Source organism: Dermatophagoides pteronyssinus, unplaced genomic scaffold, assembly GCF_027571235.1.
Source record: "Dermatophagoides pteronyssinus isolate colony J.1.1.1.1 unplaced genomic scaffold, Derpt_VIB-CSIC_2022.12 sq0060, whole genome shotgun sequence".
Taxonomy (NCBI): Eukaryota; Metazoa; Arthropoda; class Arachnida; order Sarcoptiformes; family Pyroglyphidae; genus Dermatophagoides; species Dermatophagoides pteronyssinus.
The window spans coordinates 37,870-59,122 of NW_027461580.1; the positions used below are offsets into that span (position 1 = coordinate 37,870).

Here is a 21,253-nt window from a genome sequence, read left to right on the forward strand (position 1 = left end):
TACCGACTCACACATTCACCCAATATGGACCATACTGGTCCTCATCTGAGTTTTTTCACAACACAAAAAAAAACAAACTGGCTTCATATGAATGAGTATATGAAGCTAGTCTGTGTTTCTGTTTGTGTGTTTTAATCAGCAAAAAAAAGACCAGACCAAAAATAAATATGAGATTTTGGATGTTATCCCCATTGAATTGAAATGTTCCAAACTTCATTCAATTTGTTGTGTGTGTGTGTGTCATTGTGTTATCAAAATCCGTAGCTAAAGTTTAGTAATGATGATGATAGTTTGGAAAAAAAATCCGATTTTATTACAAGAATGAAATCTTTTTTTTTTTTGACTATTGACCAATTTCAAAGAATCTGATGAATAATCTATTCTTTGTTATTAATTTTCTGTTTTTATTATTTATTATTATTTGATTATGAATCTATTTATTTAGTCATTCAGTTAGTCAGTTATACAATAAGTTTTTTTTCAATATACAGCAAAAAAAAATAATGTTGAAGGAAAAAAATCATTGATATAATATGTTAGACTAGAAATGGCGAGAGAGAGAGAGGGAAAAAATGTTGATGACCGAAGTAAAATGATACAACATTGATATAGTTTAGGGGTGTGTGTGTGAGGAGAAGTTTTCGGTTAAATGTACAAAACTTTTCCGGTCGTTGATTTTGATGTTGAATGTTGCTGTTCTAGCTGTAAATGTGGATGTGATTGATAATGAGAATGAGGATGATGATGATGATGATGATGATATTGTTGGCAATGTTGATTTCGATTTTCCGCTGTAATAGTAATGTTTTTATTATGATTTGCTGCACCCAACAAATTCATTGCAAATTCAGATTTAAAATTTTTTCGAAAATCAGCCATTATCAAACGAGAATCATTACTGTTGTTGTTGTCTATATATTGATGATGATAGTTGTGTTGGATTTGATATGGACGGATTTCAAAACGATTAAAATCCTGATTTGGCCATTCCATACGTATAGCTAATGATCGATCGGTTGGTGACAATTTTTGTTCAACTATTAAAACAATAATTACAGTAATAAAATTATTGAAACAAATAAATAATCGAGAAACATACTTTTACAAGAAGGTGAATAAACATAAAGCTCATATGATTGTTTATTATCCGTTGGTAGATCAAGTATACCGGTAACTAATCGAGTTAACTCTTCAACATTTGTCCTATCCGATAAGAGAATATTTAAAGTTGATGGCTATTTTCATAATAAAAAAACAAACACAATTAAGTAAGGAATGTTAGTGAAAAATCTTTCAGAAAAATACTTACTCCATGTTGACATCGATTATGAATGCGAACATTTTCACCTCGACGCATAACTAATGTAAACTTTAAATCTTTTTGTCGATAACAAGATTGAAGTAATGCTGGACATGCATCATCATCCAATGTCATAACACTACGTATTGGTATACCGGTTTGTTTAATCCATGCTTCAAGGGTTAAATAAAAAAGATTAGGATCTCGATGATTGAGACGAAATTTTTTCAATATCATTTGTACAATTTCTCGACTGGTTGTATGATTTGATATGGAAAGTGTTTTATATTCAACATCTGTACAAAGAACACGTGTAAATATTTTAATTACAACTTTACGATCGATCGTATTTGTTGATGAAACAGTTTTTGTCGAATGATTTATCGATGATGATGATGATGGTGATAATGGAACATTATCCGTAATTAGACTAGGTAATGATGATATTGAAGATGAAGATGAACTCCATGAACGAAGATGATGATGATGATTGTCTATGACAGGAACTAATAAATTATTCGAATGATGATGAGTGATGGGCGATTCAATAGAATCGTTCATTATAGATGATGATCCATTTGAACTACAATCAGAACTATTCAATGAAATTGAATCCGATGATGATGTTGATGATGATGATTGTCGTTTTAGATCAACATTAAACATTGTTTGTTGATCATTTGAAACCGACAATGTTGATGTTGGCATCGGTGTTGAAACGTATTTGAGCATGATTGAAATTGATTTTCTTCGAATATTAACGATGATTATGGAATAAAATTCAAAAACTAAAGAAAGAAAAAACAATAAAAAAAGAAACGATAAGTTTTTATGCTGCAATGAAATGAAAATTAAACGTATTTTAATGTGGAAATCAACATCATCATCATCAAAACAATAACTATGTCAATTATAATTGATTTTGCAATATGATTATTATCATTACTCGGAAACCAACGATTACAATCAGAAAGCGAGAGAGAGAGAAAGTAGAAAAAAATTGGATCGGAAATCGTCATCAAGTGTATGATATAAATCATCAGATTAGATATCCATATACACTCATGGAGATTAAAAAAAGAATGTAATGGATTGTGACATCAATTTCAATAAAAAAAAAAATAATGATATTTGATGTTCATTTGATTATGGTATCTCAAAGAGAAAGAGAAAGAATCATACACACAAACAACATACATACAAACAAATACAGATAAACACAAAAGAGGAAACAACAAGCATCAATCAAATACAATATACTTTATGTAGATAAATCATAAACAATTTTTTTTTTTGCTAAATAAAATGGGTAAATCTATGTATATAATCAATCCGGAGATATATTAGGATTTGAATTGAAATACCTGGATATTGATGTTAATCAGCAACAACAACAATAACAAAAAAAACTTGTAAACAATTTTGATCAATGTTGAATATTTCTGTCCATGAATTATATATAGCTCAATTGTGTTGGTGTGTTTTATTATGTTTAAATGGATTGAATGTAAATACTATTTTCACATTTTTTTCACAATTCTTCAATGTTTATCCTTGTTTATTATGATGATAAATATTTCACTAATATTGATGTGTTGGTGGTGTTAATGGAAAAAAAAGAAGTGAAGAAAAAGACTATTTACTATGGTCAATATATATGATAGTCAAATAGTCAAACCCCGGATGATGATGACGATAAAAAGTGGTGACGATCGGGTTATAAATATAAACAAACTAAACATTCATTAACTTTTTTACAAATGGGAAAAAAAATGTAAAATAAACAAAGGTGAAACACTTTGGTTATCGAGCTAAAGAAAGCACAAACAAATTCAATTAACATTATAATGATTATAATGTCAAATGAAATGTATATAAGACATTGTCAAAGAAAAAAAGTGTCAAAGTTCAAATGATTTATGCTTACAAATGATAATCAATAAACCATAAGAAACTAAATTATTATCAAATATTCAAATATCTAATTACCATAGTAATTACCCTTATTATCAATTGGAAAGGAAAAAACCAATACCAGACAGATCAAATAATGGAATAATAGAGTTATCAAATTATTAGCAATTCAAATAATGACATGATACAAAGATTATTGATTTAGATAAATATTTCACAACAAATAATGATGAACAAAGAATGTAAAGTGTCAAAATTCTAAATGATGATGATGATCACAACAAACAAACAAAAAAATGAGTGCAAAGGACTATGAGAATTGTCCAAAAAAAATTGAATGTCGGAAGTGTTATCTCTCTCATTTTCTCGTTATATATCACACACCAAAACATAAACACACACACACCCAATAGTATCATCATTTTGTTTATCAGGAGGAAGCAACAGAAAAGAAGTGGATAAAAAAACAACGAAAATGACAATGTCAATAATATTATACACCAATGATAACCAACAAGATTATCATCAGAAAAAAAAGACCAGACCAGACCATTGGAGGAAAAAAAACATATGAACGAGATCAACATTTGGACATGCAAAAAAACTGTATAATTTTCAATTTGTTTGATTATTTTATTTTGATATGATTTTTTTTGTTGTTTGTTTCGTTTGCCACAATACATATTCAATATCGACGATAAACATATATGGTTTGCTGATAGAAAAAGAACCATAGCAATGATTGAGTGAGTGAGTGAGAGGTAACAGGAAACCAATGTTGGTGGATAAAATTTCAAAATTTTCAACAAATAAAATGTACATTTATTGGATCATTTTCTATTTCTTTTTCTATTTAGTATTTAGAATTCAAAGATTGAATAACAAGAAACCAGAATGAAATTTAGAAAAAAAAACAAAAAACAAATTAAATGAGAGCATCATACTGTTATTTCTCACTGTTGATGGAATCATATTATCAACAACAAAAAATATTAATATTTTTCGTTGCTTTTGTTTAGATTTAATGACAAACACACACAACAAAACAAGCCAAACCACCATATGTGTTTCTATATAACTAAACCGACAGAATTTGATTTTTAAAAAAAATTGTGGCCAAAAAAAAAAGATCAAATGTGAATTAGGCTAACCGAAACGAAATATTTCATTTCCGTTTTTTTCTATTTCTTGGAAATTTTTTTTTGTCAAAGCTTATGTGATTCATTCAGTGTGATTCATATATTTAGTTTAGTAAGCAAAATATGAAATTTTTTTTTTAAAACTTTTCACTTTAATCTAAAAATGAAAAGAAATACCCTTATTACTACCATATTCAATCAAGATAATAATATTTTCTGAATAATCTTTGGCTGAAGTTTTGTTCTTTTGCGATCGATCCAACTATTTATTTGTTTCGGGTCTAACCGAAAATTGGTCAAAAAAATACCGCTAGTGGAGAAAATCGCCAAAAATAGCCACAAATATTGGCGCTTTAGTTAGTTCCTCCTGGAAAACCTAATTGCACAAACCTAACCTAACCTGCTTAAACCAAATTTAAATTATATTTGAATATTTCCACTTTTTGGCTATTTTTCCTATTGAGATTTTTTGCAAACCACAATTTTCTCTAAGGCCGCGGTCCCATTGCAATGAGACCGGGGCCTAAGCGTTAACAATTGTTTCTATCCTGAAACATTTCGTGTTGCGCAGACTGTTGCGCACACTGACTATTTCTGCAGACCCTTTCTATCACATTTGTGTATTAAAAATTTCCTAACACATTTCTCTGGTCACCATACTTTTTTGTGCACGACACTCTCGAGAAGCTTCGCTTCTCGTGTTTATTAATAAGACAAGTGTGTGTTGCTGGCCTTTGGCCAGCAGCACGCACACTTGCTTCAGCCCGTAGATTCTGGCAGATGAGCGGCTACGCCGCCCATCTCCCAAATCTTTGGCTGAAGTTTTGTTCTTTGGGATTCGATCCAATTATTTATTTGTTTTCTATCCATTTGTTTCGGGTCTAACCGAAAATTGGTCCAAGAAAATACCGCTAGTGGAGAAAATCGCCAAAAATAGCCACAAATATTGGCGCTTTAGTTAGTTCCTCCTGGAAAACCTAATTGCACAAACCTTACCTAATCTGCTTGAACCAAATTTAAATTATATTTGAATATTTCCACTTTTTGGCTATTTTTCCTATTGGGATTTTTTGCAAACCACAATTTTCTCTAAGGCTATGGTCCCATTGCAATGAGACCTGGGCCTAAGTGTTAACATTTCGTGTTGCGCAGACTGTTGCGCACACTGACTATTTCTGCAGACCCTTTCTATCACATTTGTGTATTAAAAATTTCCTAACACATTTCTATTGGTCACCTACACTTTTTTGTGCACGACACTCTCGAGAAGCTTCGCTTCTCGTGTTTATTTAATAGATATGCAATTTCATTTGAAAATGATAAAGAAAAAAACGTTTTTAATCGTGAGAATCGTTATTAATAATATTTCCATAAAGATTCTAAAGTTTCTGATAGCATCTTGTCTCTCTCTCTCTCTTTTATTTCTTGCACATCATTATGAATAAAAATATCAGCAAACCAGAACTCAGTCGAACTAATAACCTAAACATATGTTATGGAAAACAAAATTCTCAGAATGAAATTAGTTCAAATACTAATGAGAACGAATGAAGAAATGTTTTTTTTTGATTAAATGAAATGAATTGTGTAGGCGTCGATTGATCATCAATTTGCTATGTTCATCAACGAACAAAACTCCCTTATTTTTTTTACCTTATCGAATAAATTGGCTTTTGTATCCTCAAAGTGATGACAGGTGAACATTATCATTATTTGGTGGTTTGTTTGCTTGCTTGCTTTCAAGATAGACTACCATCATCAGTTATCAGCAAAACATTCATTCATTCATTCATTTAAAGAATAAAATAAAATCATTACAACTGAAAACAAAATTACATTACCAAAAATGTAGACGTCATGTTTATGTAATTATTTTCAAAAGATGTTGATGATGATGATTAAGGTAATCGATAGCTTTAAGGCATTACTATCATTATCATAATCATCAACTACAAATCGATTCTTAAACAAAACAATTGAATAGAATCAATTAAGGGCGTGCATTATTTATAAATAAACTAATCTTGATGATTATTAATTTAAATTGTTTTTTTTGAAATTCAGATAAATTTTTTCTTTAAAAAAACGCGGCTTCCGTTTATTTATTACATTTCCCATTAAAATTACCTTATTTAGTTTGAATATTATAAGTATGTTTCATTGAGAAAAAGGAAATAATTATTAAGATTTAGATTTTTTTTTGTTTCAGTCAATGATGTTTCATATTTATTGATTTTTTTTTCATTAACATTAATTGAAAATCATAAAGAAAAACAACTTACCTTTTTTTTCTCAACAAGAGTAGGCAGAAGATATGGGAAATACCTTATTCGGTGTGATATTTTTTTTTTCGTTGTTAAAGGTTGCTGTTGTTAAAATCTAAATCGATTTGCTGTTGTTGTTGTATGATTGAAAATTACATTTGAACAAAAGACCAACAGGTTTTGTTTTGTTTTTTTCATTGAATATTTTTTCAATCATCGGGTTATTGTATTGAGAAACACAAATCAAAGTTGATCGATTATGATTATTATCAATTTTTTCCTTGTCGTCGTTTGTTTTGAATTAGAATTCAAATGAAAGAAACGAAAAATTCACCAGTTGAAGATGTTTTTTGTTTCGATGTTGAATTTCTTCTTTTTTTTTGGTTTTTGTTTGGTTTTCTCCCTTCACAATACACCATAAACCATTACTGTTCAAAAAAAAATGATGTGATCAATGGAATTTCCAAAACCAAAATTCAATTGTATATATAATTATTTTTTTCAGTGATTGATTTGGTTGATCATAAATGAATAAAAATTTTGCATCATCATCATCAATTCAATCAAATAATATTTGTTTGTTATAAATGTCAAAACAAAACAAAACAGAAAGAATAAAAATTAAACATTCAAATTCAAATTGTTTTTGAAGAGACAGCCAAGAAATTATTCAATAATGATCGTGATCATCGTAAATCGAAACTTTATCAAAGTTTTCGTAGAAATTGTTCATCGCATTTAACAAATCAAATCAAGAATGACGATAAATATTCAGTTTTTTTTGTTGCTGGTGCCGTTCAAACAGACGAATGAAAAATTTTGCTGATCAATTCTTCAATCATTCGGAAGGTTTTTTTTTGTTGTTCGTTTGTCGTGCTGCTGCAGCTGTGCCGTTCAAATTGATCATCGATCGAAGATCAATGAATTGAACAACAACAAAAAAAAATCAAATATAACAAGGCAGGAGGTCTTCTTCACTTCTTCTATATTCGTTATTCGCGTTATGTTTACACAATTTTCGGACGACAAAAGAAGTAAAAAAAAAATATTCAGATTGTTTGGATATTTAAAAAATAAGATTTACACAAACACACACACACACGGAGCAATGAGAAGAAAAAAGAACCGGCAATCAAACACATATTAGAGCCAAAAATTGGATCATTTTTTATGAAATAATATTAACAAATGTGTGGAAAAACTGTATGCAATAAGGATTTTCCAATCATATCGATAAATATTTCAGACAATGAAGAAATTCCAGAAGTCATCTTATTCATTCTGATTTTACAGATGTAAAGTTTTTTTGTAAACCAAATCTCTATGTTTGAATATTTGCAATAAAAAAAAGCATTGAATAAAAAAAATTTTTGATTGAAATGTTTTGAAAAAATTGAATAAAATAACGGCACTATTGACAAATATTTTACATAGAATGATGATGATGATGATGATGATGATTTAATCGTAAATATTTAAAGAAATTTTTTTTTTGAAAAGAAGAAGCAAAATTCAGTTAGAAATCTTTTAATAAAATGAAAAGAAAGTCGTTCCAACAACAAAAAACATTTGAAAAAGATTTCTATGAAGAAAAAAGAAAATTAAAAATGACAAATCTAAAATCTAAATTCACACACACACACATTACACAAACAATAAAACATAACCAACACAGATGTCTTTTATTTTTCATTGATGATCATCTTTGATTTATCATCTTTCTATGAATGGAGATGATGATGATTATGATGATAATGATGAGACCGAATAGAGGCCATGGGAGTTTTTTTTAAACTATAATCTTTTGCACAACTATACAAAACACTGTTGCTCTGTAGTTTTTTACGAACAAAATTTTGTTGAAATTCAATTTTCATTCACAATTATGAAGATGATCATAATCATCATTAAGGATCGTTGTAGTCCATATTGACCAACATTTTACATTCATACAAACACACGATACACAGAAGACACTGATTATATATGATGGCCAATCATACACAGTTTACGTTAATGATAATTTCATGATCATATCAAAAGAAAAAACATATGGTGTCTTCGGTATGAGAAAAGGTCACTTACAAAAAAAAAACACATACACCAATAGACCAATAGGATTTGAAGTTAATCGAGAGGTGGGTGGAGGTGACAAAAAACGGATATGATAATGAGATAATGAGATTTGTTTGTAAAAATGAATTGATCCGAAAGTAATGCTTATGATGAAATTGTCAACAACAACAAACATACATATTGAACAAAAAAACCAAAAGAAAATTGAAAATCAGATACTTTGGTGACATGTTCACTATGTGAAAAAAAAACAAAACGACGAACATAATTTTGGCCAAAAATAAAAAGTTAACCAAAACATCTGTTGCTTTATAAAAATCAATCGTTAATTTCTATCTTTCCATATGGTTTGGTTGGTTGGCTGGCTGGTTGGTTAGTTAGTTGACTGGTTGGGTTCCGTGTGAAAATCACAAGGATGAAAAATCTTTAAGATATCAAACGACCGTTGGTGATATGTGATGCTTACACTGACTGACTGACTGACTGTGTATGTTTGTTGAACAAATGTCTGTTAATGAAATAAAATGTTTAAAAGAAAATTATATAAATCCTCATTATTACGAAATAACGACAAGAAGATGGAAAAAAAAATCAAAACGGATTATTGATCAATGTGATTATTACCAAATGAGAAAAAAAATGGAAGAAAGAGCAACAAAACTGAACATAACATTTGATGGCTGGATGTTTATCATTTCAAGTCCAAATGAATATTGAAAAAGAGAGAGAGAGAGAGAGATGTTAGAATGAATAAAAAAGATAGAGAAAGGTCTACAGTACCCATCCTATCCTATGAATGAATGAATGAATGAGCGAGGAAGGAAAATAATGATGTTAAGAAAACAAAAAACAAAACAAAAAAATCAAGCCAAACCTACCTGTAGTAATGTTGGTTGCTGTTGTTGTTTTTGATCATTACAATTGAAGATTGTGCAACAAGCTTTTTTTCTGTTGTTCTGTTTGTTGATTTTTTTTTCTATCTTTCTATTATGGTTTGATTTGATTTGGTTGTTTGGTATGCGCGCAATGTGATTCTCACACTTTTAATTCGGATTTTTTTTTTGTTGAAAAGATTTGGATAGATTTTACTTGCGTGAAGCTATTTTGTCGAAGCATCCACACTCTGGAATGTATGTATGTTTTTTTGATCGAAAAATGTTGTAGGGAAGGAAATTTGAAAAAAAAAGATAACACCATGATGATGATTATGATGATGGATTCGGGAGGTAAAAGTTTATTATAAAAAAAGCACATACAATAATGAAAGTGAAATGTATTTGACCTGTGTGGAAGTTGAAATTTCTTTCTCCTGCTTTCTTCGCTCATTCACTCACTCACTTTAACCTCGACCTTAGACACTTGATTATGATGATAATGATGATGGTGGTAAGATGGATAGATAGTTGGTGAATCTATCTAATTTCTAGTTTTGATTAAAAGAAGAAATTCAGATGCTTAAAATTGAATGTTGTCGTTGTTCATGTTGATTTTTTGAAAATTTTCATAATCAAAAAAAAAAAAAATCGAACGTCAACGGAAATAATCAACAACAGCAACAGCAACAACAACATTCTTTGTGCTACTGCTGTCGAAATGGAATTGCCTTTAGGCTATTTTGCATTATTCGAATCTTAATAATTTTACCATTCGAATTTCCTGTCATCATCATGATCATCATCATCATCGTCGTCGTTACCTTGAGATTTTTGGCGTGGTTTGATTTTTTAAAAAATAAAGATTTTTAAATCTTTTTTTTAAGAAGATAAACACGATGAACCGAAAGAACTTTATCATTGATACATTAAATGACAAAATCCAACCAAAAATTCAATTTTCCGACGATACAAGAATCATTCAAAATGTTCAACTCCAGTTAATTGATACTGCATTTTTCTTATTTATTTTTTTCAAGTTTTGTTCTCTGTTTTTGTTTCGTTGACATTATTAAATCGAATGAAATTTGATTCAAACTTTCAAACTGAAGAAGAAAAAGAAAAAAAAAGTTCATTTTGTGAAATTATTAACTTTATAAAAGAACATAAAACAACAAGCGGCGAGAACAACAATTTAAGATTGTCATTTGATACTTTTTGATGATGGTCGGTTGGTTGGTGATGAATGGATTAACTTTTCTTTTAAAACATGAATGGTGGTGTCATATAATTTGAGAAGAAAAAAAAATTTAAATTATTCAAGCCGATCACACATTGGTAATGTTGAAGGAAAACTTTCTGCAAAAAATGTAATTTTTTTTTCGTAAAAAAATGAATGTAAGTATCGAATGTGACAACTTTATTTTCACCATTTATTTAATTTCAGGGGAAAAAAGAAAAAATGTTTGCGAAACAAATTTCTTGTGTGTGTGTGTGACCAAATGAAATGATTCTTGTCATCAACAAATTTTTCACGACAAAAAAATAAAGATAGAGTATCATTGAAGCAATGGTGAATGATGATGATCATCATGAAAACTTTCGATTGGTTAATGTGTGTGTTTGTGTTTTTTGTTAATGAAAAAAAAAAATATTCTACTTTGCCTGATGACCTTCGACCTTTTTTCACCGATCATCATATCTCGTTTGGGGCTATATAATTATCATTCCAGAATAATAATCTTTTTAAAAATGATGATTTGAATGTCCAAAAAAAAAGAAGAAAATCATCTTGTCCGACAGGTTCATCATCATCGAAAAAAAAATGGAAAGCAGATGATCATCGATGGACATTTAAATGTTGAATAACTTTTTTTTTGTTAAAAGAATGACAGGATTTTCATAGTTCCTGAATCTATTCGATAGATGGTGTTGAATTCGAATCCAATTCTTTGTTTTTTGTTTTTGTTTTTCTTCGTTGAGCTATGAGAAATTTCAATGAATTGCGTTGTTATTGTTTTGTTCGATACATACATACATGATTTATGTTTTGTTTTAATTGAATTCTAGAAAATCAAGAAAAAGAAAAAGAATGTTATTTTCCGTTTTTTCCGATTTATTATCATTGATTGATGATAATATTAGTGTTGATGGTGGTAATGATAATGGTAATGGTAATAATATGAATGGCCAACGTAAAACATCGATGAATCGAAATTCCAAAAAGAAATCATCACGTTCATTATTGAATGAAATGAAAAAAATGGATCTTATGTCTATATTGATAAATTCATTATCCGGTTCATGGACAATAACACAAATGATTGAAGCAATTCGTCATTATGAACAAGATTTACAACGATTACCTGAACGTATTGAAAATGAAAAAGAATTAATGAAAGAAATTCCTATTTGTTATCGTTGTGTACAGCCTTGTTTAGCTGAAAATATACATTATGTTTGTTCACATTGTTATGAAATAATATTATGTGAACAATGTGAACAACGTAGTGAAGAATTACATCCATTTGATTTTATTAAAATCAAACCAAAATCTTTGGATTCAAATTCAACATCATCAACAACGGTAAATCCAATTGTTAAAGCTGCAAAACCAGCTATCGAAATGTTTCGTAAAAATTTTTTACTTTTACTTGGTGAATTACTTCGTGATCTAACGATTGCTGAAGATTGTTATGAACAATATACACCTGGTACAAGATTTACAAAAATTTGGCATATTGGTAATAATGGTAATTTTGATTGGCCTAATGGTACTGTACTTCGATGTCTTGGTTCAAATATTGATCCAATTAATGGACAAAAATCCATTCCATTATCATTGAAAGCTGGTGAAAAATTTGATGTACAAATGGATTTTATGATACCAAACGATATAAATGATGAAAAAATTTTCTACAGTGTATGGCGTTTTTGGCATGATAATCATTATTTTGGACAAACAATACAGATGCGTATAAAAGCTGTACCGAAAATTGAACAGATTGAAAAAATTGGTGAAAAAATTATTGTTACCAATATTAGTGATGATGATGATGTTATTGAAAATGAAAAATCTGAAAATGTTCATGATGATGATGATGATGAAAAGAAAGAGATAATATTTACAACGGAAATGGTTCCATATCCCGATTGCTTTAATTTAGCCATTCCATTTGTCAAAAATGGTGATGATCATGATGCTACTGCTACTACTAATGTTATCGAAACAAGTGGAAATATTATTATTGAACATGAAAAGCAATCGGAAAAATTGATACAACAACCACCAAAACCAGAAAAAGAAAAAGAAAAATCAATAAAGAGAAAAAGTAAATCATCATCATCATCATTGAAAAATGGTTCAAAAGAACGAGAATCAACCATATTGAATATTGTACGATCATCAAAACATTTGGATCATTCAAAAAAAGATGAACGATCATCATCATCATCGATCAACAAAATGATGGATATACAACAACAACAATCAAAATCATTACGTGAACATTTTCATCAATTTCAATTTCCGGCCACTTCAGCAATGTTAGATATTGCCAATCGAATGATGGAAAAACATCAACAACATCATCATCATCATCATAATAATAATCATAATCACCATCATCAAATAAAATCAACATCATCATTATCGGCAACAGCAACAACTAATGATAATCGACAATCATCGTCAACAGGAATTGCAAAAACAATTAAAATTCGTCGCCGACATCTTGGACATCATCATTCGAAACAATAAATGGATAAATGAATGAATGAATAGATTTTCGTTTCTATTTCGACACACATATACACACAAAAGTGGAAAAAGGTGTTTCCTGTTTCGAATGTTTTTGTTGGTTGAATTTTTTTTCACCTTGTTTGATTCTGGTCATTCTGATTTTTTTTTTTTTTTTTGATTTGACAATTTTTTTGTGTTTCTTTTGTTTTTTTTTATTTTGAATGTTCCAAATTCAAAAGAAAAAATACTTGAAAATTTTCAAGTGTTTTTTTCGTTGTTGTTCAAGAATATTTTTTTTTTAATAACTTATAAAAAACACTTACAATCATCACCTATTATCATCATTAACCTGTCAATTTAAATAATAATAAAAAAAATGAAAAATTTCCAAGTATTTTTCTTTTTTGCTTGTTTCAAACAGCAACTTAAAATAATGATCTATTTTCGTTTGTTTTTTTTAGTTTCGAATGGGGTGAATAAAATGAAAAAAAAATTTTACATCATGCTGATGCTATATGATGATGATGCCCAATAGGGTTTTTTTCCTTGCTAACCAAAAAAAGAAAGAAATGGAAAAACGAAAATTCTTTTCAGAATTTCAACAAAGTGAAATGAAGAAACAAAAAAATTATTCAAATAGATCTGGCCCTGACATCGTTTAGTTATTATTATTATATGTTTTTTTTCTTCCATCGAAACAAACTACAGAAACAAAACAAAAATCGAATCAAATTAAAATATCGACCAAACAAAACAAAAAAAAATAAAACAATGAATGAAATTGTAGTGTTGAGAAATAAAAAAATAAAAAAAATTCAACGATTATTACTCCCAGTGTACTATTCATTGGTGAATATAATGGGAGAGAGAGAAAGTAGCATCATCAATTCAATCCGAATTCTGGTTTCGATTCGATTCGAATTCGATTCCGGATGGAATTGTCATCATCATTATTCAAACATTCGATTTTTCTTTTCTTTTCTACAGCAACAGCAGCAACTATAACAACAACTATAAATAAAATTGGCGAAGAAGAATATTCAAGTGTAAAAAAATAACTAAAAATAGACAAATTTTTTATTCTTTTTTTTTCTTAAATCTTTGAATACAATTTATCTCAACACCCAACGATGATGACAACAACAAAAATGGAAATTTTGTATTTTTCTGGTTTGGTTTGGCTGACCAATGTGACCAATGTATGATGTTTTTTGTTGAAATATTTTTTTTTTATGAATTTAGCTAAAAGTTTTTTTCACTGCTTTTTTGCTGCTAGAATTACTTCATTTATTAATTTGATGTTTTTTCTTTTCTTTTTCGTTTTACAGTTTTGGATCATTTTGATTAACGGATTTGGAGAAAGAGAAAAAGATTCGGATGATGATCATCATCATCAGTATGATCAATGATCAGTGTAAACTGATTGATTCTTTTTTCATTTCGAACCGGATTCATTCAATAGAGTTCAAGTTTGATGAACTGGTTTTATTTCTTGGAAACACTATATTCTTTTCATCCATTTGAGTTCAAATCCGATCAAATTGTAATGAATGGATCTCTCTTCATTCACTTTATTCATTCACTCATATACATCCGCTCCTCTTAAGTTTTTCTTTTTTTTCCATATATTCATTTTGTCATTCGATCGAACCAAGAGAAAAAAAGAAGAAGAAATTCTTGGATTCTGTATTTCATTTTTCAAGATTCTTTTTTCTTTTCTCTATTCTTCCCCATTCAATATCAGTTTCTCAATCTATCAATATCTTTCTTTAGGTTTTTTTTTCTTCTTCAATGATTAAAACGTATCGTTTTCATTCTCTCTTTTGGCTATTAAGAAAATATTTTATTAATAATGAAAAACGAACTTAAGTAAATGGAATGAATGAATGAAACGAAAAACTGGAACTTGAATTTTTCCTTTCCTTCCATTCCATTCTTCACTTCTAGGTTGACAAAAACATTAAACAGAATTTCTGTGTGTATATTGGTGGGTGTGTGTTGAAGGGGTAGATGGGTGTATGAGCGGGCGTGGCCTATTCTTTTTATTCTGATTGTGGTTTGGAGGGTGTCTCTGTGTCGGTATTAAATGTTGGGAGGAGGGGGAAGAAAAAAAATCCCGACAGAAAAATTGGTGTGGGCCATTGTAAAAATTGGAATAGCAAACAAACGAAAAACTACTACTTTAATATGGATGGGCGCAATTGGATAAAAGTTTAGTTCCCAGTTTTTTTTGTTGGGACAACCAAAAATACCACTACCACTAGAGAAAATTATATAGACGCCCACTATATAAATGGGAACCTATCATTGGATCAAAGAAAAAATTTTGGATTCTTTTTCCCCCACCCACCCATCGCTCCAAAAAAAACAATATTCGAACCAAAAAAAAAAAAAGAATAGACATCTTTCGAATAGTGAGAGGGGAAAAATACTTCATTTATGCGATATCAGAATTTTCTTCTTTTTTCCGAACGGAATCCAAAATTCAAACAACAAACTGAACAGAATCTAAATCGAACGAAAATTTTTCCAGTTTCTTTTCTTTTCGTTTTTCGTTTTTTGTTGGGAGCAACTTTGATCCATATTTTATTATTATGGATTGTGTCTCTGTGTATGTGTATGTTAGTTATTGCTTGTTTTATTTTTATTATCATTTTGTTTTGTTTTGTTTCTGGTTCGATTTTTTTTTCTTCTTCTGAAAAATATAACTAACTGACTGAATGAATGAATGACTGAACTGTGTGGACAGCGAAAAATTTTTGGTTTGTGATATATACACTGCTACTTCTTGTTCTTCGTCTTCTTCTTCATTGTTAAATTCTGGAAATGATGATGATGATGATAAGTAAAATATATGAACCAAAAAAAATAATTCTCCATCACTGGTGAGTTTGTTTCAATATTCTTTTTTTTTGTCGAGTTCATTTTTTGGTCTATTCAGTCTTGGTTTTTTTTGGATGACTATTTTTTGGATTCTTGATCCATAATATGTGGAGAATTGTTTTGAAAAGAAAATGAAACAAAACAAAAAAAATCATTTGAATATATCATTGCTGTGAAATTCTTCGTTTCTTTTTTTTCTAAATAATGAATGTTTGTGAATTGTTCAACAACAACAACGATGAAGAAGAAAGCTTTCGAATCATCATCATCATCATCATCATCAGTGATCCATTTCAATAAATCAAATTCATTTTTCATTCTTTCGTTTGTGGGTTGATTCATTCATTCAAGTCCAAATTTAAAGAATAAGTGATATGAATATTTACAATGTTACAAAAACATTTTTTTTCGTTGAAATTTTTTAAAAATTTTTCCCAAAAAATTAAAAATGTAGCCCACACACAACATTCGATTCCAAAAACATTCGAAATAATCTATCATTACTGTGATGTCGATATAGTCGCCATAAAGATCGAATGAATTTGCAAACGACGAACAAAAAAAATGATTTTTTCAAAGAATTTTTTTCACCATAATTATCATCGATAATCAAAAATTCTTCAAACAATTCAACAGAATATTCTGATTGTTTGTTTGTGTTTGTGGTTTTTGTTTTTCTGTTTGTTTGATCAAATCAGTAAATCAATCATTAAGAGAGAGAAAAACAAAAAGAATTGATTTGATTCTAAAAGTGTTCAAAACGTGTTGTTGTTATTTTATTTAGATTATTGAATTTTCTTTACGCCTATTTTGTTTCATTTCCCATCATTATCATCATCATCATCATCCTCTTCAATCGTCAAAAGTTTCAACAACATAATCATTAGACCGTAGTAGTCAGTAAACTTTTTATTTCTCTTCATTGTTTCTCGAGGAAACAAAAAAGTTTTTTCATCCTCTTTCTATCTTTCGGTCAATTCGGTACATGTTTCATATTACAAAGAAAACAAAAAAAAAACAGAAAAACAAACAACTTTTTCATTGCCGAAAATGATATGTGTCCATATTGTTTGATACACACCAACACACATAGAAAGAGCAAACAAAAATGAAAGAAAAGAATGTTGTCGCCTTGTTGACGATTGATTAACCCCGGGAACAAGATCCACATTATTATTATTATCATTAGAATAATAATTGTGTGGGCGTTGATGGTGGTGATGGTTGAGGCGTTCCTGATTATTTCAATGTATTCATCTTATCATCATTATTAGCATCATCAAGAGAAAAGAATCATTACATTCTACTACAAGCATCAAATTCCACACACACACAGATTGAAAAGAATCTAAAGAATTTCTGAATACCAAACAAAAAAAAAAAGAAAAAAATCATGTCATCATATCGTACAGATTCGGCCGCTTATCAAACAGATACGGTAGTTAATAAACAACCAAAACAACCATCATATAATTCAATTAATAAATCAACGGCTGATATTAATAATAAAACATCAAATCGACAAAAAAATCAAAATGGCAATAATAATAATATTATTATACGAAGGCAATGGAATTTTTGTTTTAAATTTTTTGCCTTTTTATTTTCACATATTGGCCTTGGTCTTTTAGTATTTGCCTATACAATAATTGGTGCATTTTTATTTCGTCATTTTGAAGGTAAAAAACTAAAATTGAAAATTTTCTTTTTGTTATTTTTTCCAATTGATTTTTCTTGGAATCGATTCCAACAAAAAAAAATCAATTTATTAAAATCAATGTTCATTTTTTGTTGTTGTTCAAGTAGTTGTTATTGGTTGGTTTGTATTCAATTATTATTAATGTTGTTTTTGTTGTTGTTGTTTTCAAAAAAAAAAAAAAATGAATCAGGAAATGATGAGAACAACAACAACAACAACAAATAAATAACAACAACCAACCAAACAATGATGATGATGATCATAAAAATTTATATGAATGGGTCCCTTGATTCACCTTTTTTTCTTGATGTTACGTTTTTTTGTTGTTGTTGTTCTTGTTCTATCCGAAAGCCAAAAAAAAAAATAATGCCCATTTTCATTATTATTTTTTTTTTATATTTTGAGATTTACTTAGGGAAAATATGGTTTGAAAATGTGAAAAAAAAATGTTCCAAATTCTCATCATCATCATCATGATGATGAACATTAACATTACAATCTTGTAGAATGATAAGAAAAAAGATGTTTAGGTCGTTGATAATGATGATGATGATGTTATAGTTAATGAACCTACATAGAAGAACACCAGCCGTGTTGTTTAAAATAAATAAATAAATAAAAAATAAACTACAATTGAATATGAATAACAACAACAACAACAACAAAAAGATAAGAATAAATAAAACGAAACAGATAGGAATATATTCACTATAAAACACAATAGAGATGATGATGTTGTTAATTTTACCAAAGATGATGATGATGATCATAATAGTGAAATTTTGTTTTATTCTTTTTTATTATTCATGGCTAATGTTTGAATTTTTCTTTTTTCTTTTTTTTCCGTCTTTCTCTCTTTTTTTTTAATATTCGTTTGATGATCATGGAATTTGATTTTGGATTTGTACATTGTTGGAATATTGTTTTTTGATTTATCAATTGTTGGGAAAAATAATGATTTATTGCTTTCTCTGATAATTTTTCTGTATTTAAAAAAAAATGAATAGAACCAAGCATTATTGAACGAAATCGTCTTATTGAACGTATACGTAATGAAACTGTTGATCGTTTATGGATTGAAACATATAAACTAAATGTTTTATATAAAGAAAATTGGACAACAATGGCAACAAAAGAAATTGAACAATTTCAACGTACATTAATCGATTCATTCAAAGATGGTTATTGGCCTTTGATTTATGATCTATCATCTAGTTCATCGATAAATATTGATAATAATAATAATAATATTGATAATGATGATTTACAACCAAATGAACATCATCATAATTATGATGATCATCAACAACAACAACAGCAACAAGAATTCAATCCTAATCAACAACATCTTTATACACGTTGGTCATTTATTGATTCATGGATGTATAGTATATCGATTATAACGACAATCGGTAAGATATTGATAATTTGAAAAAAAACAAAATTAATCTTAACTTCACTGAATTTTTTTTCTCAAAAATTAAAAGGATACGCTAATCGTCCATTAACAGTGGAAGGAAAATTAACAACAATAATTTATGCATTATTCGGTATACCGATAATGTTATTATTTTTATCTACAATTGGTAGTCTACTTGGTCGTGGTCTTAAATATTTATATCAATTTTGTTGTCATTGTAATCCAAATGGTATTGATTCATCATCATCACCATATTCATTTCAAAATTTACCAACATCAACACCAACAACAACAGCAGCAGCAGCTGTAGCAACAACAACAACACCGACACCAACAGCAAATACACCGAATAATTTAAATAGCCAAGATCATTTACAACATCATCATCATCATGATAATTATCAAATTCATCATATTGCGATGAATAATATTGTTGGCAATAATGATAATAATAGTGGTGGTGGTGGTGGTCTTATATCAACATTAGATATGAATAATATTGGAAATAAAACGAAAAATTATGCTCAATTAAATTCGTTATATCCACCAGTATCAACCTGTAATACTATTGGTGGACATTATGATAATCGAGCATGTTCATGTGATCTTTTAGATCCAACAAATGCTACCACTACGGTTATTACTGATCCAACGGCAAAACTATCCGATCCAACAATAATGGATCATCATCATCATATTTGTGATACAAAATTTCAAACTTATCCAGGTACAACAACTTTAGATCCACAACATCATTGTAGTAATGTTGGTGCCAGTGTATGTGATGGTTCACCATTCAATACAGCTTTTCATCATCAATCTATTAATAAATTAGATCTTGATCTTAATCATCAACATTTACATCATCATCATCATCATCATTTGTATCATAAATTACATCAATCAGATTCATCAAATTTAGGTTTTGATGATTTTGGCGCAAATAATAGTCGAATGGCAACTAATAATGTACCATTCTATTTCTGTTTTCTATTGATTACATTGTATATAATGGCCGGTAGTATTATGTTTCATATTTGGGAAGGGTTACCCATTCTTGATGGTGCCTATTTTTGTTTTGTTACACTTAGGTATGTCTTTTTCATATTTCCTAATTTTTTTCTCACAATAGTGATTTACATAATTATATTCAATCTAAATCACAATAGCACAATTGGTTTTGGCGACATTTTACCCGAAAAAACATTATCATCATCATCATCGACAGCAAATCAAAATCAAACGGAATCAAAAAAACGAATCATTATTATAGTCATCTATATACTAGGCGGTATGACATTAGTAGCAATGAGTTTCAATTTAAGTAAGTTTCTATTTTCAATCATTATAATCATCATTATTATTAGGTTGACGTTGATATGCATTTAATTACATATTACTAATGAATTTCCGTTTATCTTTTTTTAATATTCGACATATTATTTATTCACTAATAGTTTATGAACAATTGGCATTCAAATTCAAAAAGATTGGTTATAAAATACAATTACAACAGCAACGTCATCAACAACAAATAGACGAAATAATAATGAAAGAAAATTCAATAAAACTGATGAATCATCATGGATCATTACAACAACAGCTACCATTACAATCATCACATCATCATCATCAACAACATCAATCGAAATTTCAAACCAATGAAGATATCGATGTTTAATGATTTCTGTTGGAGCATCCACAATTCTTTCCTTTTTTCAATTCAAATGTGATAGATTCGAACAAAACAATAAACGTCCTATACGGACAACATCACCGAACTCATCTTTTTTCCACTTTCACTTCCTTCCAATTTTTTTCCACTTTTTTCAACTAAATCAAATTCAATCCGAACAAAAAAAAACAAGATCAAAAATATTCAAAGATCAGGTTAAATTTTTTTTGTTTTGTAATTTATTGCCAGATTTTTACTTTAATAAAACA

General features: G+C 28.8%; 3 protein-coding genes across 4 annotated transcripts; 2 read left to right on the top strand and 1 right to left on the bottom strand.

Annotated features, from left to right (window-relative positions):
* Window positions 1-424: 424 nt before the first annotated feature.
* On the bottom strand, window positions 425-9,828 carry rau (RA domain-containing protein rau). Of its 2 annotated transcripts, XM_075824253.1 has the most exons (5): window positions 9,572-9,828; window positions 6,636-7,045; window positions 1,310-2,088; window positions 1,100-1,235; window positions 425-1,037 (listed from the first exon to the last, which is right to left on the bottom strand). In XM_075824253.1, exons 3-5 carry the CDS (start codon window positions 2,030-2,032, stop codon window positions 646-648), a joined length of 1,251 nt encoding a protein of 416 aa, XP_075680368.1. In that variant the 5' UTR covers window positions 2,033-2,088; window positions 6,636-7,045; window positions 9,572-9,828; the 3' UTR covers window positions 425-645. The 2 variants fall into 2 exon arrangements, with proteins under 2 accessions (XP_075680368.1, XP_027203277.2); XM_027347476.2 differs by lacking the exon at window positions 9,572-9,828 and having other exon boundaries at window positions 6,636-7,152.
* Window positions 9,829-11,508: 1,680 nt separating this feature from the next.
* On the top strand, window positions 11,509-13,698 carry LOC113797153 (uncharacterized). The gene has a single exon (XM_027347489.2). The coding sequence runs from the start codon at window positions 11,658-11,660 to the stop codon at window positions 13,323-13,325; it is 1,668 nt and encodes a 555-aa protein (XP_027203290.2). The 5' UTR covers window positions 11,509-11,657; the 3' UTR covers window positions 13,326-13,698.
* Window positions 13,699-15,885: 2,187 nt separating this feature from the next.
* Window positions 15,886-21,199, top strand: LOC113797174 (uncharacterized). The gene is made up of 5 exons (XM_027347513.2): window positions 15,886-17,869; window positions 18,897-19,301; window positions 19,377-20,400; window positions 20,479-20,633; window positions 20,767-21,199. Exons 1-5 carry the CDS (start codon window positions 17,584-17,586, stop codon window positions 20,988-20,990), a joined length of 2,094 nt encoding a protein of 697 aa, XP_027203314.2. The 5' UTR covers window positions 15,886-17,583; the 3' UTR covers window positions 20,991-21,199.
* Window positions 21,200-21,253: the final 54 nt, after the last annotated feature.

What these genes read in the sequence shown, in the direction of transcription:
- LOC113797174 (XM_027347513.2), top strand. Translation starts at nt 17,584, where the DNA reads ATGTCATCATATCGTACAGATTCGGCCGCTTATCAAACAGATACGGTA. An exon ending in TTTATTTCGTCATTTTGAAG is followed by an intron (nt 17,870 to 18,896) that starts GTAAAAAACTAA and finishes AAAAATGAATAG; the next exon opens with AACCAAGCATTATTGAACGA. An exon ending in TTTTGTTTTGTTACACTTAG is followed by an intron (nt 20,401 to 20,478) that starts GTATGTCTTTTT and finishes AAATCACAATAG; the next exon opens with CACAATTGGTTTTGGCGACA.
- LOC113797153 (XM_027347489.2), top strand. Translation starts at nt 11,658, where the DNA reads ATGTTATTTTCCGTTTTTTCCGATTTATTATCATTGATTGATGATAAT.
- rau (XM_075824253.1), bottom strand. Translation starts at nt 2,032, where the DNA reads ATGCTCAAATACGTTTCAACACCGATGCCAACATCAACATTGTCGGTT. An exon ending in ATAATCGATGTCAACATGGA is followed by an intron (nt 1,236 to 1,309) that starts GTAAGTATTTTT and finishes TTATGAAAATAG; the next exon opens with CCATCAACTTTAAATATTCT. An exon ending in TTATTCACCTTCTTGTAAAA is followed by an intron (nt 1,038 to 1,099) that starts GTATGTTTCTCG and finishes TTGTTTTAATAG; the next exon opens with TTGAACAAAAATTGTCACCA.